The sequence below is a fragment of the Bos mutus genome, chromosome X (assembly GCF_027580195.1).
Source record: "Bos mutus isolate GX-2022 chromosome X, NWIPB_WYAK_1.1, whole genome shotgun sequence".
Lineage (NCBI taxonomy): Eukaryota > Metazoa > Chordata > Mammalia > Artiodactyla > Bovidae > Bos > Bos mutus.
Window position 1 is genome coordinate 95,524,591 of NC_091646.1, and position 19,979 is coordinate 95,544,569.

Genomic DNA, 19,979 nt, shown 5'->3' on the forward strand with positions numbered 1-19,979 from the left:
TCTGTGCGACCCCATAGACAGCAGCCCACCAGGCTACCCCATCCCTGGGATTCTCCAGGCAAGACCACTGGAGTGGGTTGCCATTTCCTTCTCCAATGCATGAAAGTGAAAAGTGAAAGTGAAGTCGCTCAGTCGTGTCCGACTCCTTGCGACCCCATGGACTGCAGCCCAACAGGCTCCTCCATCCATGGGATTTTCCAGGCAAGAGTACTGGAGTGGGTTGCCATTGCCTTCTCCATTGCCTTACCTACAGCTCAGCTTTTTAGCACTGGATACTCATATATATACAAGAAGGTTGATGTGAAATATTACATAGGAATTCAAATAGCATATTGAGAACACCTTTAAGACTACAAATCATATTTATTTCTCAGTTCATGCTAGACTCTCAAATAAAATGAACATATTGCCATGAAAAGAACATTTAGAATTTCAAAGATTGTGTATTAAACAGAATCTTACAGATTCACCAAAGAAATTTCCTGCATGAAGGGATGATTAATAAGGCAATTATAGATTGTACAAATAGAACAACTACTTGATTTATTACTCTCCTTAAATTAAACCACAACTCAGTCTTCATCAGACAATTGGTATCACCAAGTGACCCGGTTGTCACAGAGAGAAATACATTAAACATTGCCTTCTTACAAAGGTCAACATACTGACAACTGGATCAGTTATTGTCATACACTACAATCTCTCAAGTGTACCTGCAATTGCTACTGTATATTTAAAACAGTGTTGTCAATTATATTTTTCAAACTAAATAACCAAACCAAGCACAGGGAAAACTACACATTGGCAAAAGTCCTAAACATTTGTATGAATTTTTGCAACCAAGTGTGGTTGATCCCAGCAGCTACGAAAGGCTTAATATTTCTGATATTCAGTCTAAGTATTTGGCCCTGGCAGGAGCACTGCATCCTCTCTGAAGGCATCTACAACAAACTCCATGCTCCTAGCCACTGCGTGACTATTTCTGGAAGGACAGTAAGGTCTTGGTAGAACAGACTGGTCTGTGGGCACAATTCAAAGCAACCCCAAACTTTCACCATCTCATTTCCACAAGGTCTGGAGAGATTTTTAATTTAAACTAAAGTGTTTACTTTGGCCACCTCATGAGAAGAGTTGACTCAGTGGAAAAGACCCTGATGCTGGGAGGGATTGGGGGCAGGAGGAGGAGGGGACGACAGAGAATGAGATGGCTGGATGGTATCACTGACTCGATGGACATGAGTTTGGGTGAACTCTGGGAGTTGGTGATGGACAGGGAGGCCTGGCGTGCTGCAATTCATGGGGTCGCAAAGAGTCAGACACGACTGAGCGACTGAACTGAATTGAACTGAGCTGAAGGTGTTTACAAACATTTTTAAATATTGGAATAATGTTAACCGTGTTAGAAATATTTAGAACCATAGTAAGAAAAATCCAATTTGTGCCTTCTGCCAAGTTTTACTATTAAAATCAATCTGATGAATGTACCATTAATATACTTTCCATTGATCAATAACACCATAATGAAATTAATTTTTGCTTACTTTGGGCTGAAACAAAATGTAATTAAACTCTTTTGATAAGGTAGTAACCTCCCTTCATTAGGAACACAGGAGATAATTGTGGTAATATCTATGCTCTTTATTTTCCTTAAGTAGGTGAGATTATTTAAAGCAACATCTGTTCTTTGTTTAATATTTGTACCCTGTAATATAAAATCAGAAATAAAAGAATATTAAGGCAAATATACAAAAAGTATTTTAAAATGTGGTCATAAAATAATTATTGAAATTCCAGAGGCTAGATATAGAGAAAATGTATGTCTTTAAAGTAACATATGTAAATTTGATCAAGGCACCTCATAAAACTTAAAGAACTATTGAAAAATTGATGAGAACATAAACCCCCACAATTAGCCACTAAGATATATTAATACCCATCTATTACTATCAAGGTCAGGTTGATTTACTAAACTTTTTGAGGTCACCCTTGGAAACACATGAAATGAAATCATATCTTCACGTTAAAACATTTTTAGATTAATTAAGCAGCTTGTTGGTTATTAGTGAGTTCAAAACAATCTGTTTCAAAACATAATACCTGATCTTCCTCCGTTCCATTATTTACTTACCAATTCTTCTCCAACGGAATCATCTTGCATTATGGCTACCCAGTTTATAGGTTCTGGGCTATTATTGTACAGAAGTGCACGTTCAATCTTTGACGTTCCAAAGAAAACAGAACCAAAGCTAATGCATTCCAACTTTTTATCATTATTTATGTTTAATAATTCAATAATCTGCTCAACCACATGAGCTCTGATATTCAAGAATACGTCTGGATGATCTTGCAAACTCACTCTACAAGATAATGAATTATACATATATATTTTAATTAGAATTCTATACACTTTTCTCCTAAATGTTTATATAAACAGAAATTTTATAAAATCACATTATAATTAAAATTCAAAGACCTAAAGGAAGTTCCTTTCACGTATGTGACAGAGACTGTCATGTCCTTCTGTCTGTCTGAACTTGCACAGTAGAATGGCATATGTGCAACCTAATTTATTGTCTCCGGGAAACAACAAAGATGGAAAATAACTGCATGAATTGACCTAAAAAAATTTATTGATATTTCCATATCACCAATTATTCTTTAAATACTAGAGTTATATAGAAGGATTTATATGGCCACCTCTAGTTCTAGAATTCTGAGATTCTTTTCTAATCATCCCATTTCCACAAGTCCACTCACCAACTTCATCTTCATCCTAATAACCCAATTCTCTATGAAGCAAAGTATCTTGGCAAAACTCCACTTATTTGCTGAAATGAATATCTCCCCTCATAAAACTTCATTTTTCAGACTAATCTGAATTTACTGTTGAAACTTCCTTTACCTTACATTTATCCCTCTCTGGCATAAACGCAATCCTTTTGAATCTTGCCCCATCAGATAGCACAAATCAATGACCAAAACACAGCCATCACCAAAGTCTTTAAATTACACTCTATCTCTGTCACACTGGGCATGGTTCATACCATGTCTTTACACATCTCCCCTCACTTAGCTTTCTTGACACCATACTTTCATGCTTTTCCTTCAACTTATTTAGACTCTACCTTCTTATTCTCGTAAGACTTGAGTATTTTGTAAATTCCATGAATAATGCTGTTTCTCTCCTACTCTTTTATACTCTACTCTCTTTCTCAAAGTTATTTTTAACACTTCATGCTTCATCTACAATTTATGAACTAACAACTCTCAAAGCAATATACCTAGACCAAAAATTTTTATGGGACTCAATATAAGTAAATCTAATAGGCTCCAAAGGATTCTGCAAAGCAAATCAATTCCAACGTTACAACTGGAGTCAAGATCTTCTACCACAGACCTGAACCTCCTCTTACTTTGTCTTTCTATAACCAGTTACTAAATCTAGTCAAACATACCTCCATAACATACCTCCATTCTGCACACTTCTCTCCATATTCCCAATCTGTATCTTAGCTGAGGCCTTCATTATTTCTCTTCTGCCTTACTATTATAGTTTCTAGTCAGGCTATCCACTCCACATCTGTACTCCTTGATTTTGTACACTGCTATTAATGTGAGCTTTCTAAAATGAAAACTAATTAGGACACCCCATCCTAAAACTTTCCTGAGATTCCACAGCCTTTACAATAAAATCTAAGTTTGTATCAGGGCTCACGACTGTTTCTCAAACATTTTTTTTGAGCTGTAGCCTTCAGTGAGAAATGTATTTTACACTGCAATGCAAAATACATACACACACAGACACACATACACATGAAACAAGTTTTACAAAATGCCATTTGAATTTAGTATGTGAGATGCATTCTGATGTTTTCTATATCATTGTTTTAATACTAGTGGTGACTCACTATACTGACTGCATATCCTACTAATGAACTGAGAAGTATAGCCAAAAAAAAAAAAAAGCTTTCCTATAAGGTACTTAACTGGACCCTGTACCATTCTGTTTTTCTGGTTTCATCACTCCTCACCTCCATCTCTTTGCCTCAGATCTCAAGATGTGTAACACTGTCTATTAACCTCTAGAAAGTCATCTTCTACCTGCTCTGCCTGAAATCATTCCTCTAACCTTCTCCCATCACCAATATCCACCTCTCCTACACACAAACACACACACACGCACACACACACTCAGCCCAAATCACACCACTGCTCTTTGCTGGCCAATTTCTACTCAACAACAGGTGTTTCATTCAACTACTACCTCCTTAGTGGAGCTCTTTCTTGATCCATTCCCTCACCCCCACAAAATTCAAACTAGGAGCTCCTACTAGGTGTACCCATATGCCATTCTCCAGTTCTTCCCATTTTTTCAGTCTCTAGTACTTGGCAAACAGCAGATACTCAATGAATGAATGCTGACTCAAAGTCAAAGAAGCTAACATACATTCAAAGACAACAGGCATATATGAAAAGAGAAACAGGAAACTATCAAGCACTACACTAGAATTAAGAACCATAGTATATACTCACTTTGCCAATTCGTTTACAACTATGGGCTGGTCTGCACAGAAATCCACTTTAATAACCACTGATGACTTGGGCTGCACAACACCACTGGTTGGAAAAATGACAATGGATAGTTGGCCCTGGTATTCTGTTTTAAAGATACCTAAGGAGAATGAGAGCAGATGGTTTACATTTGGATCCTTATGATGTTAACATTCACTCACTTAGTAGGGGACAGACACACATTACAGAGTATATGGTCTACTGTGGACCAAGAATCACAGCTTTGATTGTAAGTTCAGTCTCCAGGGTCATCCAATAAATTTCAGTCTACTGTTAAGACTCAACCCTCACCAATAGCTAAAATATACTGTCTGCTTACTTTGCTCAGACACTCATGCTAAGAGCTATGCATATGTTATTCTACTTAGTCCTCAAAATGAAATCAGTGATACAGGCTCAAGCATTACCTCCATTTTATAAATAAGGAAATAGATACTTAGATAGGTCAAGTCACTTGTCCAAAAATACACAATTATTATGACAGATTAGATGATCAACTCCAATTCTTCAATCTTCTCTGCATGCTTAATGTCACACTCCCATGGATTAAGTATGTTTTCCTACCCCTTGACTGGGCCTGATCATGTGATTCACTTTGGCCAATAGCATGGAGCTAGAAGTGACAAGACAGCTCCAACCCCAGATGTTCTCCTGCTCTCTTACCATTCAAAGTGTTTCTTTTGAGAAACTGCTGTCCCTTTGGCCTATGCCCCATAAGGAGCAAGTGTGGAGCAGAGAGAGCCACCCAACTGACTCCCAGACCTGCAGTTAGTAACAGATCAGCCTGGCTGCCTCAACCTGAAGCAGAGTCACCCAGTTTAGTCAAGTTCCTGCTAATGTGCACAAAAGCATTAGTCCAACTCTTTGCAACCCCATGGCCTGTAGACTGCCAGGGTCCTCTGTCCATGGAGTTCTCCAGGAAAGAATATTGCTTTTTTAAGCTACAGAATTATGGCATGGCTCCTTCCACATCAATAGTTGACTACTACAGCTAATAACTAATAGAGCTGGGATTTTCACCTGGATGTTTCTGACCACAGGGCTTATACTTATAGCCACCACTACCACTCATTATGTAGTTAATGTAGTTCACAGAGGAAAAGGGTGAAAGGAATGAATTTCTAGAATAAAAAAGCATATGAGAAGGAGGGCACAAATATTTCTTATTCTGAAAGCAGAAATGGTCCACAGTTTATGGTAATGTCGGGTGCCTATATTAGAGCATGCAGTCTATATCAGATACCATCTCCTTTTCATCTCTGTAGTCCTGGCACACCACATAGTGCCTAACACCAAGCAGTGCTCAAAATGTCCAACAAATGGGAAGCAGCCAGTCATGAGTTTCTTTGATATCACTATACAATATTAACACAAATGAGCATTCTGCCCACATAAACAACTTTGAAGATTCCTAACTTAGCAGTTTTACATCACATTTGATGACATTTTCCAAAATTATTCATTTAACTTAGGATAATGAAAATATTAGCATAATAAAAGTACTGAAAATATAAAAAAATAATAAAACTTTAAGTCCAGAAATGACCTGATGAAAAAAGGTAAACAAACTCACAGTAACAAAATGTGTTAATCCAATAATTTTTAGATACATGGTAAGGACATAAATATTTATTTCTTCTATCATAATATAAAGCAAAAATCTGTAAAATTATATCCATTACAAATAAACAAGTATCATTGACTCAGTTCTCCAAGAAAATAAAACTATATAAGTTCAGTTAAGGCTGAGTCTAAAGTCAATGGTCCAAAAGCTTATCCAGGAACAACCCCTAACAAAAGAACATTGTTGAATCTTTTAAATATATTAAAATAGTGAGTACACAAACACAACTGCATCTTATTTAACTTTAATGCCATCAGTAATAATGAAATATTTGACTGTTTTATTTTTTAATGTTAACAACAGGAGCAAGGACATCATCCTAGGAGAAGGATGTCATTGAAGCAAAGATGTTACAGACAGAATTTTTGTCATCAAATTTTCATTTTTTTAAAGATATGAAATTGGCCAATGTGTGGAGAATGAACTACAAGCAGATAAGAAGAGACTTCAGAGAAATAATTTAGGTTGATATTATAAGGCAAAAAAAGATGATGACCTGTTGTAAAAAAAAAAAGTGACAATGGGACAAAGAAAAATAGGATTACTGACATAAGGATGTGGATAGACATGATTTAATAATTGACTCAGTAAGGGGGTAGAGGGTGAAAAGGAGGTAGATGTCAAGGATTTTGCCAAATTTTTGACTTGGCCACCTACATGGTGGTGACATTCAATGAAAAACAGAAACAGAGAACTTTGGGGGAGAAGTTGAGTAGTTTAGTTTTAGACATGTTAAGTCTGAAAAACCTGAAATAAATGCAGTCTTGTATAGACATCAGTTAAGTAAAAGGAATGGAAGTGATTGCCCAGGGAGAGCAGAGTGACTGAGAAAACATGAGGGTTCATGACAAATGCTAAGGAACACTCACTTCTAACGTACTGAGAAAAGGAACAGCGCTCCACAAGAGAATTAAGAAAGATGGAGAAAAAGAATAATCCTAACATCAACTGTATTTATTGAACATTTAATGTATGTCAGAGAGTGTGTTAAGCATTTTATTAATCATCACCACAATTATACAAGGAAGGTATTACGTTTATCCCTAACGTATAAGTGAGGCAATGAATATTCAGGAAGTATAAATTATTTGCCCAGGGCTTCCCAGCCAGTTAATACTGTAACCAAGATTTGGACTCTAGAAGACCTCACTCTGGGTCAAATCAATTAAATGAATGCTCACTGAATGCTTAGTATATGCCCAACACTGTGTCACACATGAAAAGTATGTTGAAATCTCATGGCATGGATTTCCAAGAAAACAAACAAACAAACAAAAAGTACACTGAGAATAAGTAGTGGGTGCTTCTCTGGGTAAGAGAGGATTCTTAGGACCACTTCTGGGTCTGATTCAATTTAGCAAATTTCCTGCTTTAGAGATGATGCTAGGCTTTTCTAGATAGTGATGTAGAGAGATGATGCTGATGATCAGGGGAAGAGAGGCAGCAGGCATTAAGAGCAAGAGAAAGGTCATATATTTGTGGTAAAATAAACCAAGGTAGCTGTTGAAATCCAGAAATGGTGTGTAAAGATCACTCTATGGACTTTTAAAACTATTCCACATAATAACATGGTAGTAGAAAAAGTACCCAAAGATTCAAGAGGGGAAGAGGGAAATGACTGCAATTCAAAAAATGCTAAGATTTTTTTTCTATCTTCAATGATTAAAAACTAAGAAACAATAAAAACATAAACGAGGAAACGGAGTTTACCAAAGCACAAAACACTAATATTAGAAACATCTTAAAGACTAAACTATGTTTTTTCAAAGTGAAAAGATAAGCACTACTTGGTAAGTTAGGCAAACATTCTTACAAGAGGCAATACAACAAAATGTATTTGACAACATGCAGCTAAATCCATGGATAGTTACTCCATAGTAGATTATTAAAGAGAATGCAATGGCACCCCACTCCAGTACTCTTGCCTGGAAAATCCCATGGATGGAGGAGCATGGTGGGCTGCAGTCCATGGGGTCGTGAAGGGTCGGACATGACTGAGCGACTTCACTTTCACTTTTCACTTTCATGCATTGGAAAAGGAAATGGCAACCCACTCCAGTGTTCTTACCTGGAGAATCCCAGGGGCAGGGGAGCCTGGTGGGCTGCCATCTATGGGGCTGCACAGAGTCGGACATGACTAAAGCAACGCAGCAGCAGCAATAGATTAACATAAAACATCATGAAGTTGTTACATAGATAAACTCTAGTATCTATCTCAGTGAGAGTACCACAGAGAGAAAACACAGCTATATAAGTCATGAACTTGCCGAATGTGGCTTTTTGATGTTCTCTTAAGTATATATAAGGGCTTCGCTGGTGGTTCGAATGGTAAAGAATCTGCCTGCAATGTGGGACACCCAGGTTCAATCCCTGGGTCAGGAAGATCCTCTGGAGAAGGGAATGACAACCCACTCCAGTATTTTTACCTGAAGAATTCCATGGACAGAGGAGCCTGGCTGGCTACAGTCCAAGGGGTTGCAAAGAGCAGGACATGACTGAGCAACTAACACTTTCACTGAGTATTTGTAAACACTTAATCTTTGACTCTAAAACTATAAAATATTTGTCACATAAAATCCTTTTGGAAAGTTTTATTAAAATCATCTTTGGTTGCTGAATCTATTTTCTGCTTAAGTGTTTTTCTTCATGAAAATACATAATTCTCATGAATATTTATATATTGTGCTTATGGGTAATGAGGACTTTATGACACTTTATGGGCACTTGCTACTGTGAATATAAAACATACTATCAATTTTGATAAGGGTAGAAAAAAATATTCATCTCCAAAAATGAGGGACAAAGGCAGCAGAAAGAAAATGTGTTTCACTGATAACAATGTGTTTCAGTTTGTAAGGTAATGGCAATTAACACTTCATAATACTCAATTATAATTTACCAAGAATAGTATTAACTACAATACCATGCACACATACTAAAAGTTAATGTGAATTACTCTTCCTAAAATGTATGGACTCAGGTCCATATATGTACTTTTATTAAATAAAGTAATATTAAATAGTCAATTAAAATTCAAACATATATTTTTTACTTATAGTTTTTATATGTAATAAATGTACAATTTGGTAAGATTTTAGAATAAAATCTAGAAGTTAGAATCAATTTAGAATCAATTTAAAATAAAGAGAGGATATGATCAAAGCATTAAAGAATTTGTAATGGACAACAGTTATGAAAAATTTTGGAAAGTAAAATAATACAAATAAAATTCTATCAATTACATATCACTGCTCCACAATCAGATCTAAAGGACTATTTAGACCAGAGTAACTCACCATAAGAGAGTTCATCCTTAACACTGGAGTCAGGCACAAATGAGCCTAATATTTCACAATCTCACAGAATTCAGAAATTCAATCATTTAAAAAACAAAGTATGGAAAGTGAAATAAGTAACACTCAGTGAGGAACAATTATCAGTTTTATCTGTTTATATCCCAGGAAGAAATCAGTAAAGTATCAGAGTTCCTTTGTCTTAATAATTTCCATTGTTCATTCAAGCAGCCCCAGAGAATGCCCTCACTTAGTATAAGACAGGTTTAGATATAAGACCTGTTTCATGTACCCAACAAGCAATCTCAAGAGAGAAATGTACTGCCTGTCTGGAGCTTGTCCTCATCTCAGCTTGAGAAAAATGTTAGTCTTATCTCAGATGCTGACCATTCAATCAAGAGAATGAAAGGATAAGTGATTGTATGCCTACTATATATCAATGACGAGTGTGTGGTCATGCAGACACAAGCACATGTGTGCACGCACGCACACACACACACACCCCTATGCCTTTACGCAAACTGTTAGGTCACAGTAAGAATCTCTAGAAATAACCTCATGGAGAAGAGAGAAGCACTTTTTCTTTCAACAAAATGTTAGTAAGAGCCTGCTAGGGATCAGTATGTGAATTCAAAGTTGAATATGATAGAGAAAAAGAACAAATCTTTCCTGAGTACCTGTGATAAGTCAAGTGCCATATTACAGCCTTTGGTACATACATAATTAACCACAGTATATTTTATTAGTCAGTTTATAAATGAGGAATCTTAAGTTCAATGTTCTTAAAGATACTCATCCCAGATCACACAGCTTGGAAGGCACTGGGCCCTGATTCTATTTCTGGAAAGCTCTAAGGACTGTGTCACTTCTATGATACCACTCTATGTCTATACTCAAGGAGGTCATCAGTCATCTGAGTCAAGTTATATTGATAAGAATCATAAGGATGTAGATTCATCTTTCCTGATATTGCCTATCAGTTTCTAAAATAGTAATCCTACTTAAGGACCTTCAGTTTTGAGCTTTTCCAAATGACAGACCTAATTTTTGAGGAGCAGGGTAAATCATAGAATACATTAATTGCACAAGAAAGATTGAAGGCAGGAGGAGAAGGGGACGACAAAGCATGAGATGGTTGGATGGCATCACCAACTCAATGGACATGGGTTTGAGCAAACTCCAGGAGATAGTGGACAGAGAAGCCTGGCGTGCTGCAGTCCATGGGGTCACAAAGAGTCGGACATCACTGAGTGAGAGAACAACAACAATATATTTCAAAAATTATCAATTTTCTTCCAAAAGTGTAAGTTAATTTATAGAATAGAAAGTATTTACCTGGCACACTGCCATGGTTAATGATATTAATCTCTTTACAATACACTTTACTACTGGCAACCAATGTCCCAAAATTAACTTCTGGCTCAATTTCCAATTGACATGATGGAATCAACCTAGAAGAGGAGAAAAGAGGACCATATGATGAATTTTAACAAATATAATCTCATGGTTAAATCCACAGGGACTTTTATCTTAACTCCTTAAAAGAGACTTCAGTTTCCTTACAGGTCTGCTGGTGGGACATTTGTCAGTAAACAAAATTGTGAAATGAAGATACAAAAAAAGATAATGAGAGACATTTTAAATTTAAAAATCAGATTTTGTGCATAAATACATGGAATACTCTCCCAACTACTCACCTTGAAAGGTTACCCATGTATCTCAATTTTTTTTTGCAGCTCAAAACATACTTGGAACTCTGTCTTGAAATCTCCACCTAAACCATACATTATTTTGCCCACCCCCCTCAGAAGGGGAGGGGGCACACATACACCATATGTTCTTTTGCCCCCTCTTTCAAAAGGGTACCAGTTATCTTAACAAAGTAAGTCGTTTGGATGATGCCATATCTGATGAAATAAAAGAAGGTGGGATACTATAAAATATAACTTGGAGACTAAGAAAAGGTGTAACAACAAAAGGATACAATTGATTTTTTATGTGCATATCTGTAGCACATGTTTTCATAAGCATTTAAAAAATCCATTCTAATCCTATATACATGTCTCATAAGGATATATATACACATATATGTTTTTAATCTGGATACTAGTTTAGTTTATAAGGCATCATTAAAAATATTATGCTGTTCAATATTAACAAATTTTCTGAAAAATAGGTAAATACTATGGCTCCTATGTTACAGATGAAAAACAAAAGACTTAAAAAGCCTAAATTATTTATCCAAGGAATTATCTAGATATAACATTGAGGAACTTAACCTTGAATCCATTTTGTTAGATTTCATGTACATTACCTTAGAAACCTAACAATGATGACAACAACATCAATAATAAATGTAGTAATAACAGATCTTTACTGAATCTTTAGGTTATATGCCAGACACATGAATTAATTCACTCCACTTAGGATACAACCTCCAAGATATAAATATATACATGCATGCATACAATCATATATACATACAAACATACCAAAATTCACAAATAAAAATACATGAAGAAAACATTCACAAATACTGTGTTACTCATTGATGGTCTGGGCCTTCTTTCTGGGATCTGTGTTTATACATGTTTTTGTATTATTGGATAGGTACAAACACTCCAGAAATCAGCTAGGACTGTCCTGTTTATGCTGCATATTCTAAGAAACACCCATGTTCTTCTCATAAAGAGACTGTAATTTTGTGACAGAAAAAGATCAATGACCTTGTACATCTCTTTACAATATACTTATATGTATATACATAATTGTGTTAATAAAGAGTTTATAAGATCTAAAAGAATAATAATGCAAACAATATAAAATGAAAAGCTGAACATTTTTTCAAGCTTTTTCTCTAGCTAGGTGTGAAAAAGAATCTTAATAATTTCTTGAAAATCTTTCACACATACACATACATATAAATGTACATACATGCATACACATATCCATGGTTTAAGGAGTAAGGGTGTGCTAATATGGTAATATTTAATAGTTTCTCTGGCTTTCCTACTGGTTTGTCTTCCTCTTGTATAAAAAAAATTCTCTGGCCCATATGAACCGCAACATGTCAAGACATTTGACCTCTAAGGATGAAAAGAATCAAGCCACCTATCAGGAGAAGTGCCTCTTGACTCCAAATGCTCTCTACAAAATGAGTTACCAGTTGAACCCTATCTAAGGGTCACCCTTGAAGGAAATTCTGGAGAAGGGAATGAATGACCAACACACTAATATCAAGTACCAGTTATCTCCAAACTTGGAAATGCTCTCAAAGCTAAATAAATACCTTCCAATGGTGCAAAGGAATAGCTCATTCCTTGCCTAAAATGTGTCAACTGTTTGATTCCTATGCAAAATGGGATGCTGTGCTAAAGCAGAATTTCTCAACATGGAAAACCCAAATAATTGGACATCTAAATTTAGTTCATGAAAGTGAAAAAAAAAAAAAAAAAAAAAAACAAGGGAAACTATTAAAAGGCTTATATCTAATACTAATATTAATATTTCAATATCAATTCTGCTAGTGGTGGGCAAATAGAAACAAAGAAAATACCTATAGAATCATATTTTGCTGTAAAAGAAGAATTGTGCATGTATATATATATTAAAAATACCTAAAAATTCTATAATAGCTTTAACAGGTAATTTTATAATGAACAGAACTATACTTTTTTCAATGTAAAATGAAAAGCACAATGTCTTGGTCAAATAAATTATTTGTATTAAAGTTAATCTCAAATCAGTTATTTAATTCTATATTATATTCATTATACTAATCCATATTCTTTAGCCAATCTCAGAAGAGCACCATTTTTATTTTCTTGAAGCCAAACGTCTGCATTATTTAAAATTCTGTGAAGCAAATACAGCAATAATTTAAAATTATATTAAAATGTGACTGCTAAGTCACTTCAGTCGTGTCCGACTCTGTGCGACCCCATAGATGGCAGCCCACCAGGCTCCCCCGTCCCTGGGATTCTCCAGGCAAGAACACTGGAGTGGGTTGCCATTTCCTTCTCCAATGCATGAAAGTGAAAAGTGAAAGTGAAGTCGCTCGGTCGTGTCCAACTCTTTGCGACCCCATGGACTGCAGCCCACCAGGCTCCTCCGTCCATGGGATTTCCCAGGCAAGAGTACTACTTCACTGGAAAGCTGGGGAAGATAGTCAGACAGATTTTGTTGGAGTGAGAATGAAAAGTATGATTGTGGAGACAGTAAAAATAGCATTTTAAAAATAAATCTTTCATCAAAAGGTACAGAAAATATGGCAGAAATAAAATAGGATGTGAATTCAAGGGAAATAAAAGAATACAAGCAATTGTTGAATATTTCTAAGTGATTTTAATAAAAAACAGAAAACTAGTCTTTCATATGTTTTGAAGACTACAATTTGCTAAAAAATTTGTTCTTGAAGTTCAGTTTAAGGATACTATAGATACAAAAAGCCCTACTAGAGAAAATAGAAAATATTACTATGACTCTTATTTTCATCTGAAAGATGCTCAAAATGTTAGCCTCAATTATGAACAATACATACCCAATTAGAGGGACCTCTATTGTTTTATTTCCTATTGAAATAAGAAGTTGATCACACATGTCTTCATTCTTATCAGGATGATACTCCACCATAGCTGTTGTCTGAAGGCCAGAAGCAAGTGATTTATCCAGATTGGTCAAAATCAGTTTGAACTTCAGTGGAAGAAAAAATAATAATAATTACACATCTTAACTCCTAATAAGAAAATAATATGAGCAACTGTAGTAAGGAGTGCACATTATTTCAAGAGATATATAAGATACAGGCAATATTTCTGCCCTAATGATTCTATATGCTTCAGATACACTTTTAATGGTAAATGAACTGAAACTGAAAATGCAGTCAGTCGAGAAATATGTAAGTGTTCAAGGGCTCCTTTAGAAGTATGAGGTACTAAAAAACAGGAAAAAAAAAAAAAAAAAAGGGAAGAGAGCCGTGCCGAGTCACTCAGTCATCTCTGACTCTTTGCAACCCCACACACTGTAGCCTGCCAGGCTCCTCTGTTCATGGGGATTCTCAAGGCAAGAATACTGGAGTGGTTTGCCATGCCCCCCTCCAGGGTATCTTTGCAACCCAGGGATCGAACCCAGGTCTCCCACATTGCAGGCAGATTCTTTACCGTCTGAGCCACTCAATATACACCTTTAGAAGTATGAGGTTCTAGGAAAAGGGAATACTAATCTAATAAAAGTATCATTCAATCTAAATACATATATAACATACATGTACAAGCACACATGCATTCATAAATACATATAGTATTTTATATACTTTTTGCATGAGGACTTGGACTTCAGAATGTGGAGGAAATACAAAAAGGAATAGACCAAGGAAAAATAACTTTTGTTACTTTTGTTCTTGAAAAACATTTGCTAGACTCCAGGAAGACCTGAAGAGGGAAAGAGAAGAACTTCTATGTATTAAGTACTTCTGGTAGGTCAAGCATTCGACAACTATTAGCTCACTTAATATACTTCTACAGCCCTGTAAGGCTGATATTAAGGCTCCCAGTGTACAGATGAGAAACTAGGGCCTGTAGGTTCAAGAGTGTCAGTGAGGACTTAAAACATACATCTATCTGACTCTAAAACTTAAGCTCTTTCCCCACAACTAGAAACTCCTGAATATATAATCTCTTAAAAGAAGCATATTATATATTCTTTGAAAATTACATAATGTTTAAGCCAGGGACTAATCAGGTGTCATATGCGTGATGCAGACCTAAGTATCATGAAAATCCAAGAGAAAACATGATAACTGTGGGCTAGGAATGAGCACATTCAATGCAGGTTTAGAGGATGGATGTATAGGGTAGAGAAGAAGCAAGAAAGATGCTCCCTATGGAGGCAGGAATATCTTAGGCACATGCAGAGAAAAGAATAAGCAAAATAATCTTTCAGCAGGGAGCTAATAAGCTAGTCTAGCTGGGCAAAGAGCTTCAATGAGTAACAATGGAGGTCAAGTTGAAATTAACTATTCAGGGCTTTTAATGCCAGACTGAGTACAAGCAGTGCTTTCCAGCAATGAGGGTAATAAGAGTACTGGAAAGATGTGTTGATACAATTGGTTTGAAAGTGTCATCCTTCCAGCAAACAATAACTCTGAGACCTCATAACTACCACAGCCCAACTTTCAACCCTCATCAATTACTTAAAAAAACAAGGGATAAGTATAGGCCTTTGGGTGCCGAAAGTCCACATAGCAGGTTTGATCATCTTCCTTTATAAAAGAAGGACAAGGAGTGCTTCAGCAGCACATACCCAAACTACAAGTTTCTAAGCACTCTGGGTGGTCTGCAAAGGTGTCAAAGGCACCAAACCTACTCTTAGGAACTTATCATGTGACCACTGAGGTGAAAGTAACACTTAGCAGACACAAGTAACTCTAATGAATGTCTGTATATGCAATTAGTATCCAGTAATCGTGTCCGACTCTTTGCGACACCATGAATCGCAGCATGCCAGGCCTCCATGTCCATCACCAACTCCCGGAGTTCACTCAGACTCACTTCCATCGAGTGGGTGATGCCATCCAGCCATCTCATCCTCTGTCGTCCCCTTCTCCTCCTGCCCCCAATCCCTCCCAGCATCAGAGTCTTTTCCAATGAGTCAACTCTTCGCATGAGGTGGCCAAAGTACTGGAGTTTCAGCTTTAGGATCATTCCTTCCAAAGAAATCCCAGGGCTGGTCTCCTTCAGAATGGACTGGTTGGATCTCCTTGCAGTCCAAGGGACTCTCAAGAGTCTTCTCCAACACCACAGTTCAAAAGCATCAATTCTTTGGTGCTCAGCTCTCTTCACAGTCCAACTCTCACATCCATATATGACCACTGGAAAAACCAATAGCCTTGACTAGACGGACCTTTGTTGGCAAAATAATGTCTCTGTTTTTCAATATGCTATCTAGGTTGGTCACAACTGAACTGAACTGAACTGAGGGGAGAAAGAGACATGACTGAAGCGACTTAGCGTGCATGCATGCATTGGAGAAGGAAATGGCAACCCACTCCAGTGTTCTTGCCTGGAGAATCCCAGGGACGGGGGAGCCATCTATGGGGTCGCACAGAGTTAGACACGACTGAAGCGACATAGCAGCAGCAGCAGCAGTGGGGAGAAAGAATTTAGAGATAAGAGAAGATTTGTTTGAGAAAAATGAAAACTCACTTTTGACTCTCAGAGATGGACAGGATTTGGAAGGCAGTGATTCTTACAGGAGGGAAGAATAGAAACATGGGTCAAAAGAAAAGGAAGTCTGAGCTAACATGGGTAAGAGGACAATGACAAGAAAGACTGGCCTGACAGATCCAGAGGCCACAAGAGTCAGCAGAACACTGAAGATAGGAGTGGGTCTTAGTTTTCTAACAGCAACCCACAGTAGGTGGCATACATCACTGCATACGGCAAATAGTAGGTAATGTGGGACCTCAGAAAACAAACTGGAAAACAAGCACTGATGCATGTTAAGAGAATTGTTTCCTAAGTAACTACAACAGTGACGACGGCAATGCTCTTTACATAGCACCCTGTTTTTTGTTTCCTCCAAGACAGCTAATATATTTTTTACTAATCTATCCCTTCCTTAATTCCCTTTACACCTAGGAAGGTCCAGGAATACACATCATGATCTAGCAACAAATATAAGTTCACACTGATATCGAGCTCATGGCTTTCGCCTCTAACTAGTAAACCTGTCTGGCCATTCTCTTGCTAATGTCAAGACCTGTGTTCTAAATAAAAATCACACTAAAATAAAATATATTATTTTTCTTCTGACTGCACAAAAACCGCTCATACAAGTGTCTCCTGCTGCTGCTGCTAAGTCACTTCAGTCGTGTCCGACTCTGGTGACCCCCATAGACATCCATGAAATAGTGTTTGCCCACATCTGGGATTTACTGCCAACTTGACTTTTAAAAGAAAATATATTCAGATGAACATTCAATTGTTTAATAAATATGTAGTGAATTAGTGAAATAATAAATGATTTCTCTAATTTTACAGTGTTTGTAGCAATCAGGTACTTCCTGATTTAAAGGGTTAGGCTCTGCATGATTTTATTACAAAATAAACACATTACTACTGTCAAAACATGTAAATACAAAAATCCATAAAGAATGATTCCATTTATATGAAACTCAAGAACTGACTATTAATCTGGTTCATTACAAGTCAGTATAGTGGTCACCTACCTCCATGGGGTGATTACTCCAGGTACTACAGAGAAACTTCTGTAGTGTTGGAAATATTCTATGATTTGATCTAAGTGGTAGCTACATGGAGATGCTATGCTATGCTAAGTCGCTTCAGTGGTGTCCGACTCTGTGCGACCCCATACACAGCAGCCCACCAGGCTCCGCCGTCCCTGGGATTCTCCAGGCAAGAATACTGGAGTGGGTTGCCATTTCCTTCTCCAATGCATGAAAGTGAAAAGTGAAAGTGAAGTTGCTCAGTCGTGTCCAACTCTTAGCAACCCCATGGACTGCAGCCTACCAGGCTCCTCTGTCCATGGATTTTCCAGGCAAGATTACTGGAGTGGGGTGTCATTGCCTTCTCCAACATGGAGATAAATGGAGATAAATGCATATAAAAATTCATCAAGCTTTACTTTCAGTTTCTGTGCACTTTAGGGTAGGTAAATAGTACATCAGTTTTTTAAGTGTAAAAAGTAGAGCATAAGACTGGCCTGACTGAACCATAGGCCACACGGGTCAACAAAACACTGAAGACAGGACTGTGTATTCATTTTCTAACAGCAACCCACAGTAGTTAGAAACATATGTAATTTTAAGTGAACCTTTCCATATCTGCATATAGAAGTCCAGCTGCATTCAGTATCATTATTAGGACTATTTCAGGAGAAAATGCAGTTATGCATCACTTACATATCAAAAATTATCTTCACCTGTCCTATATCAAGTCTCCCTGAGAACATGTGATCATAATAAATTAATATCCATTTATTCACACAGATAGTCTAAAATAACAGTGACAGAGAGGAAGTTCTGTCAATTTTTAAATCAAAAGAAAGGTGAAAAGATAGGGATAGCCTCTTAGAACATTAATTTTGCTGATTATTCAACTTGTACTAACTCCCTCATTAGTTTTGTTTTGTTTTGTTTTTGGTCGCTGCCATCTCACCAGGGATCAAACCTGTGACCCCTGCAGTAGAAGCATGGAGTCTTAACTACTGGACCACCAGGGAAGTCCCCTCTCTCATTAATTTCTAAGTTTTTTGAGGGCAGAACTGTCTCCATTTTACATGCTACTTTCTATTTTGTAGCAGTTGCTAAACAAAAGTTTGTTACAGTATGAAATAATAAACCTTCCTGCTATCCTACAGTAGCTGGAGTAATCAGGCACTTTATGACCCAAAGGGGAGTTAATAGAGAATAAGTTGTCATAATTCTACAACATTATAAAGCATAGATTCTTGGCTGTTAAAGAGGAGAGACGCATAAAATCCTCTTCCCTGTTTTCCCCAAACTCCAAATGAAGGAACTGGGAGATTCCAGATCGACTTTTCTCCCCTGTCTCCCAGCCCCAAACAAAAAGGGGGGGGGGGGTGGCGGGGGGAGAAACAAACAAACAAAAAGGCCAGCCCACCAAATCACCGCTTCACAGGAAGCTCAATCCTGCCCGCACCCTCCCCAGGCCCTCCTGAGGCCCTGCTCTGAACTCCCCTGGGTGTGTTACCTGTGGCTTGACAGGCTCCTGAAAATGGATTTTCTGGCTGCTTCGGCCGAGATTTTGTACGGTAAGTGGGAGGCGGTAGACCCTCCCTGCCACCGCGTTCCGAAATTTCATTTCCGACGGGGTCACCCGCAGCTTCATGTCCTTCTTTGTGGTGTCCAAGTCCCGAGCCACGAGGGAGCTCCTCTCGGTCTCCATGGCCGTGCTCTATGTAGCCCGCAAACCGTCGCGGACTTGACCACCGACTAGCGTGGACGCCGTCGCTAGGCAACCGCCCGACGCCACGCGATCTCCTCCAGCCCAGCCGGCTTTGGCGCCGCCCAAGCTGCGCGAGTTGGCAACCTCACAGAGGCTGCAAGCTTCTGGTGAAAGTACCCAGTATCCCAGGTGTCATCAGAATAACTGTAAAACGTGCTTTGGTCACCCAAATCCCAGCCTGGCAGGATTTTAAGAGGCCACTGGCGGGGCGGGCATTTTCCTAGACCTCTCAAGATTAAACTTAAAGAGCAGTGAAAGTATGTGCCCAAGTACGAAACAGGATGTAACAGTAACGGAGGAAGGCAATGGAAACACAGCCAGATCCCCCTGACTCCGGCTCAGTTGCCTTAGGCTAATGTTTCTAAAAATCTACTAGCAATCCTCTGGGTTTTTGTTAAAATTCATAATCTGTTTTCAGTAGATCTGGGTCAGGGCCTAACACAGTTCCAGGTGATTCCAATGGTGCAGGTTCAAGGACCACACACTGAAGAGAGGCTATAAAAA

General features: G+C 37.7%; 1 protein-coding gene across 3 annotated transcripts in view; it reads right to left on the reverse strand.

Moving 5' to 3' along the window:
• Positions 1-19,414, reverse strand: part of CFAP47 (cilia and flagella associated protein 47) — a 502,187-nt gene extending 482,773 nt beyond the window's left edge. For all 3 annotated transcript variants that reach the window (XM_070365964.1, XM_070365963.1, XM_070365962.1), the window contains exons 1-6: positions 19,221-19,414; positions 14,030-14,181; positions 10,825-10,940; positions 4,534-4,672; positions 2,129-2,357; positions 1,542-1,702 (exon numbers count right to left, since the gene is read on the reverse strand). In XM_070365964.1, coding sequence (XP_070222065.1) covers positions 1,542-1,702; positions 2,129-2,357; positions 4,534-4,672; positions 10,825-10,940; positions 14,030-14,181; positions 19,221-19,358 — 935 coding nt within the window. In that variant the 5' untranslated portion in view covers positions 19,359-19,414. The remainder of the gene's footprint in view (positions 1-1,541; positions 1,703-2,128; positions 2,358-4,533; positions 4,673-10,824; positions 10,941-14,029; positions 14,182-19,220) is intronic.
• Between the last annotated feature and the right edge of the window lie 565 nt (positions 19,415-19,979).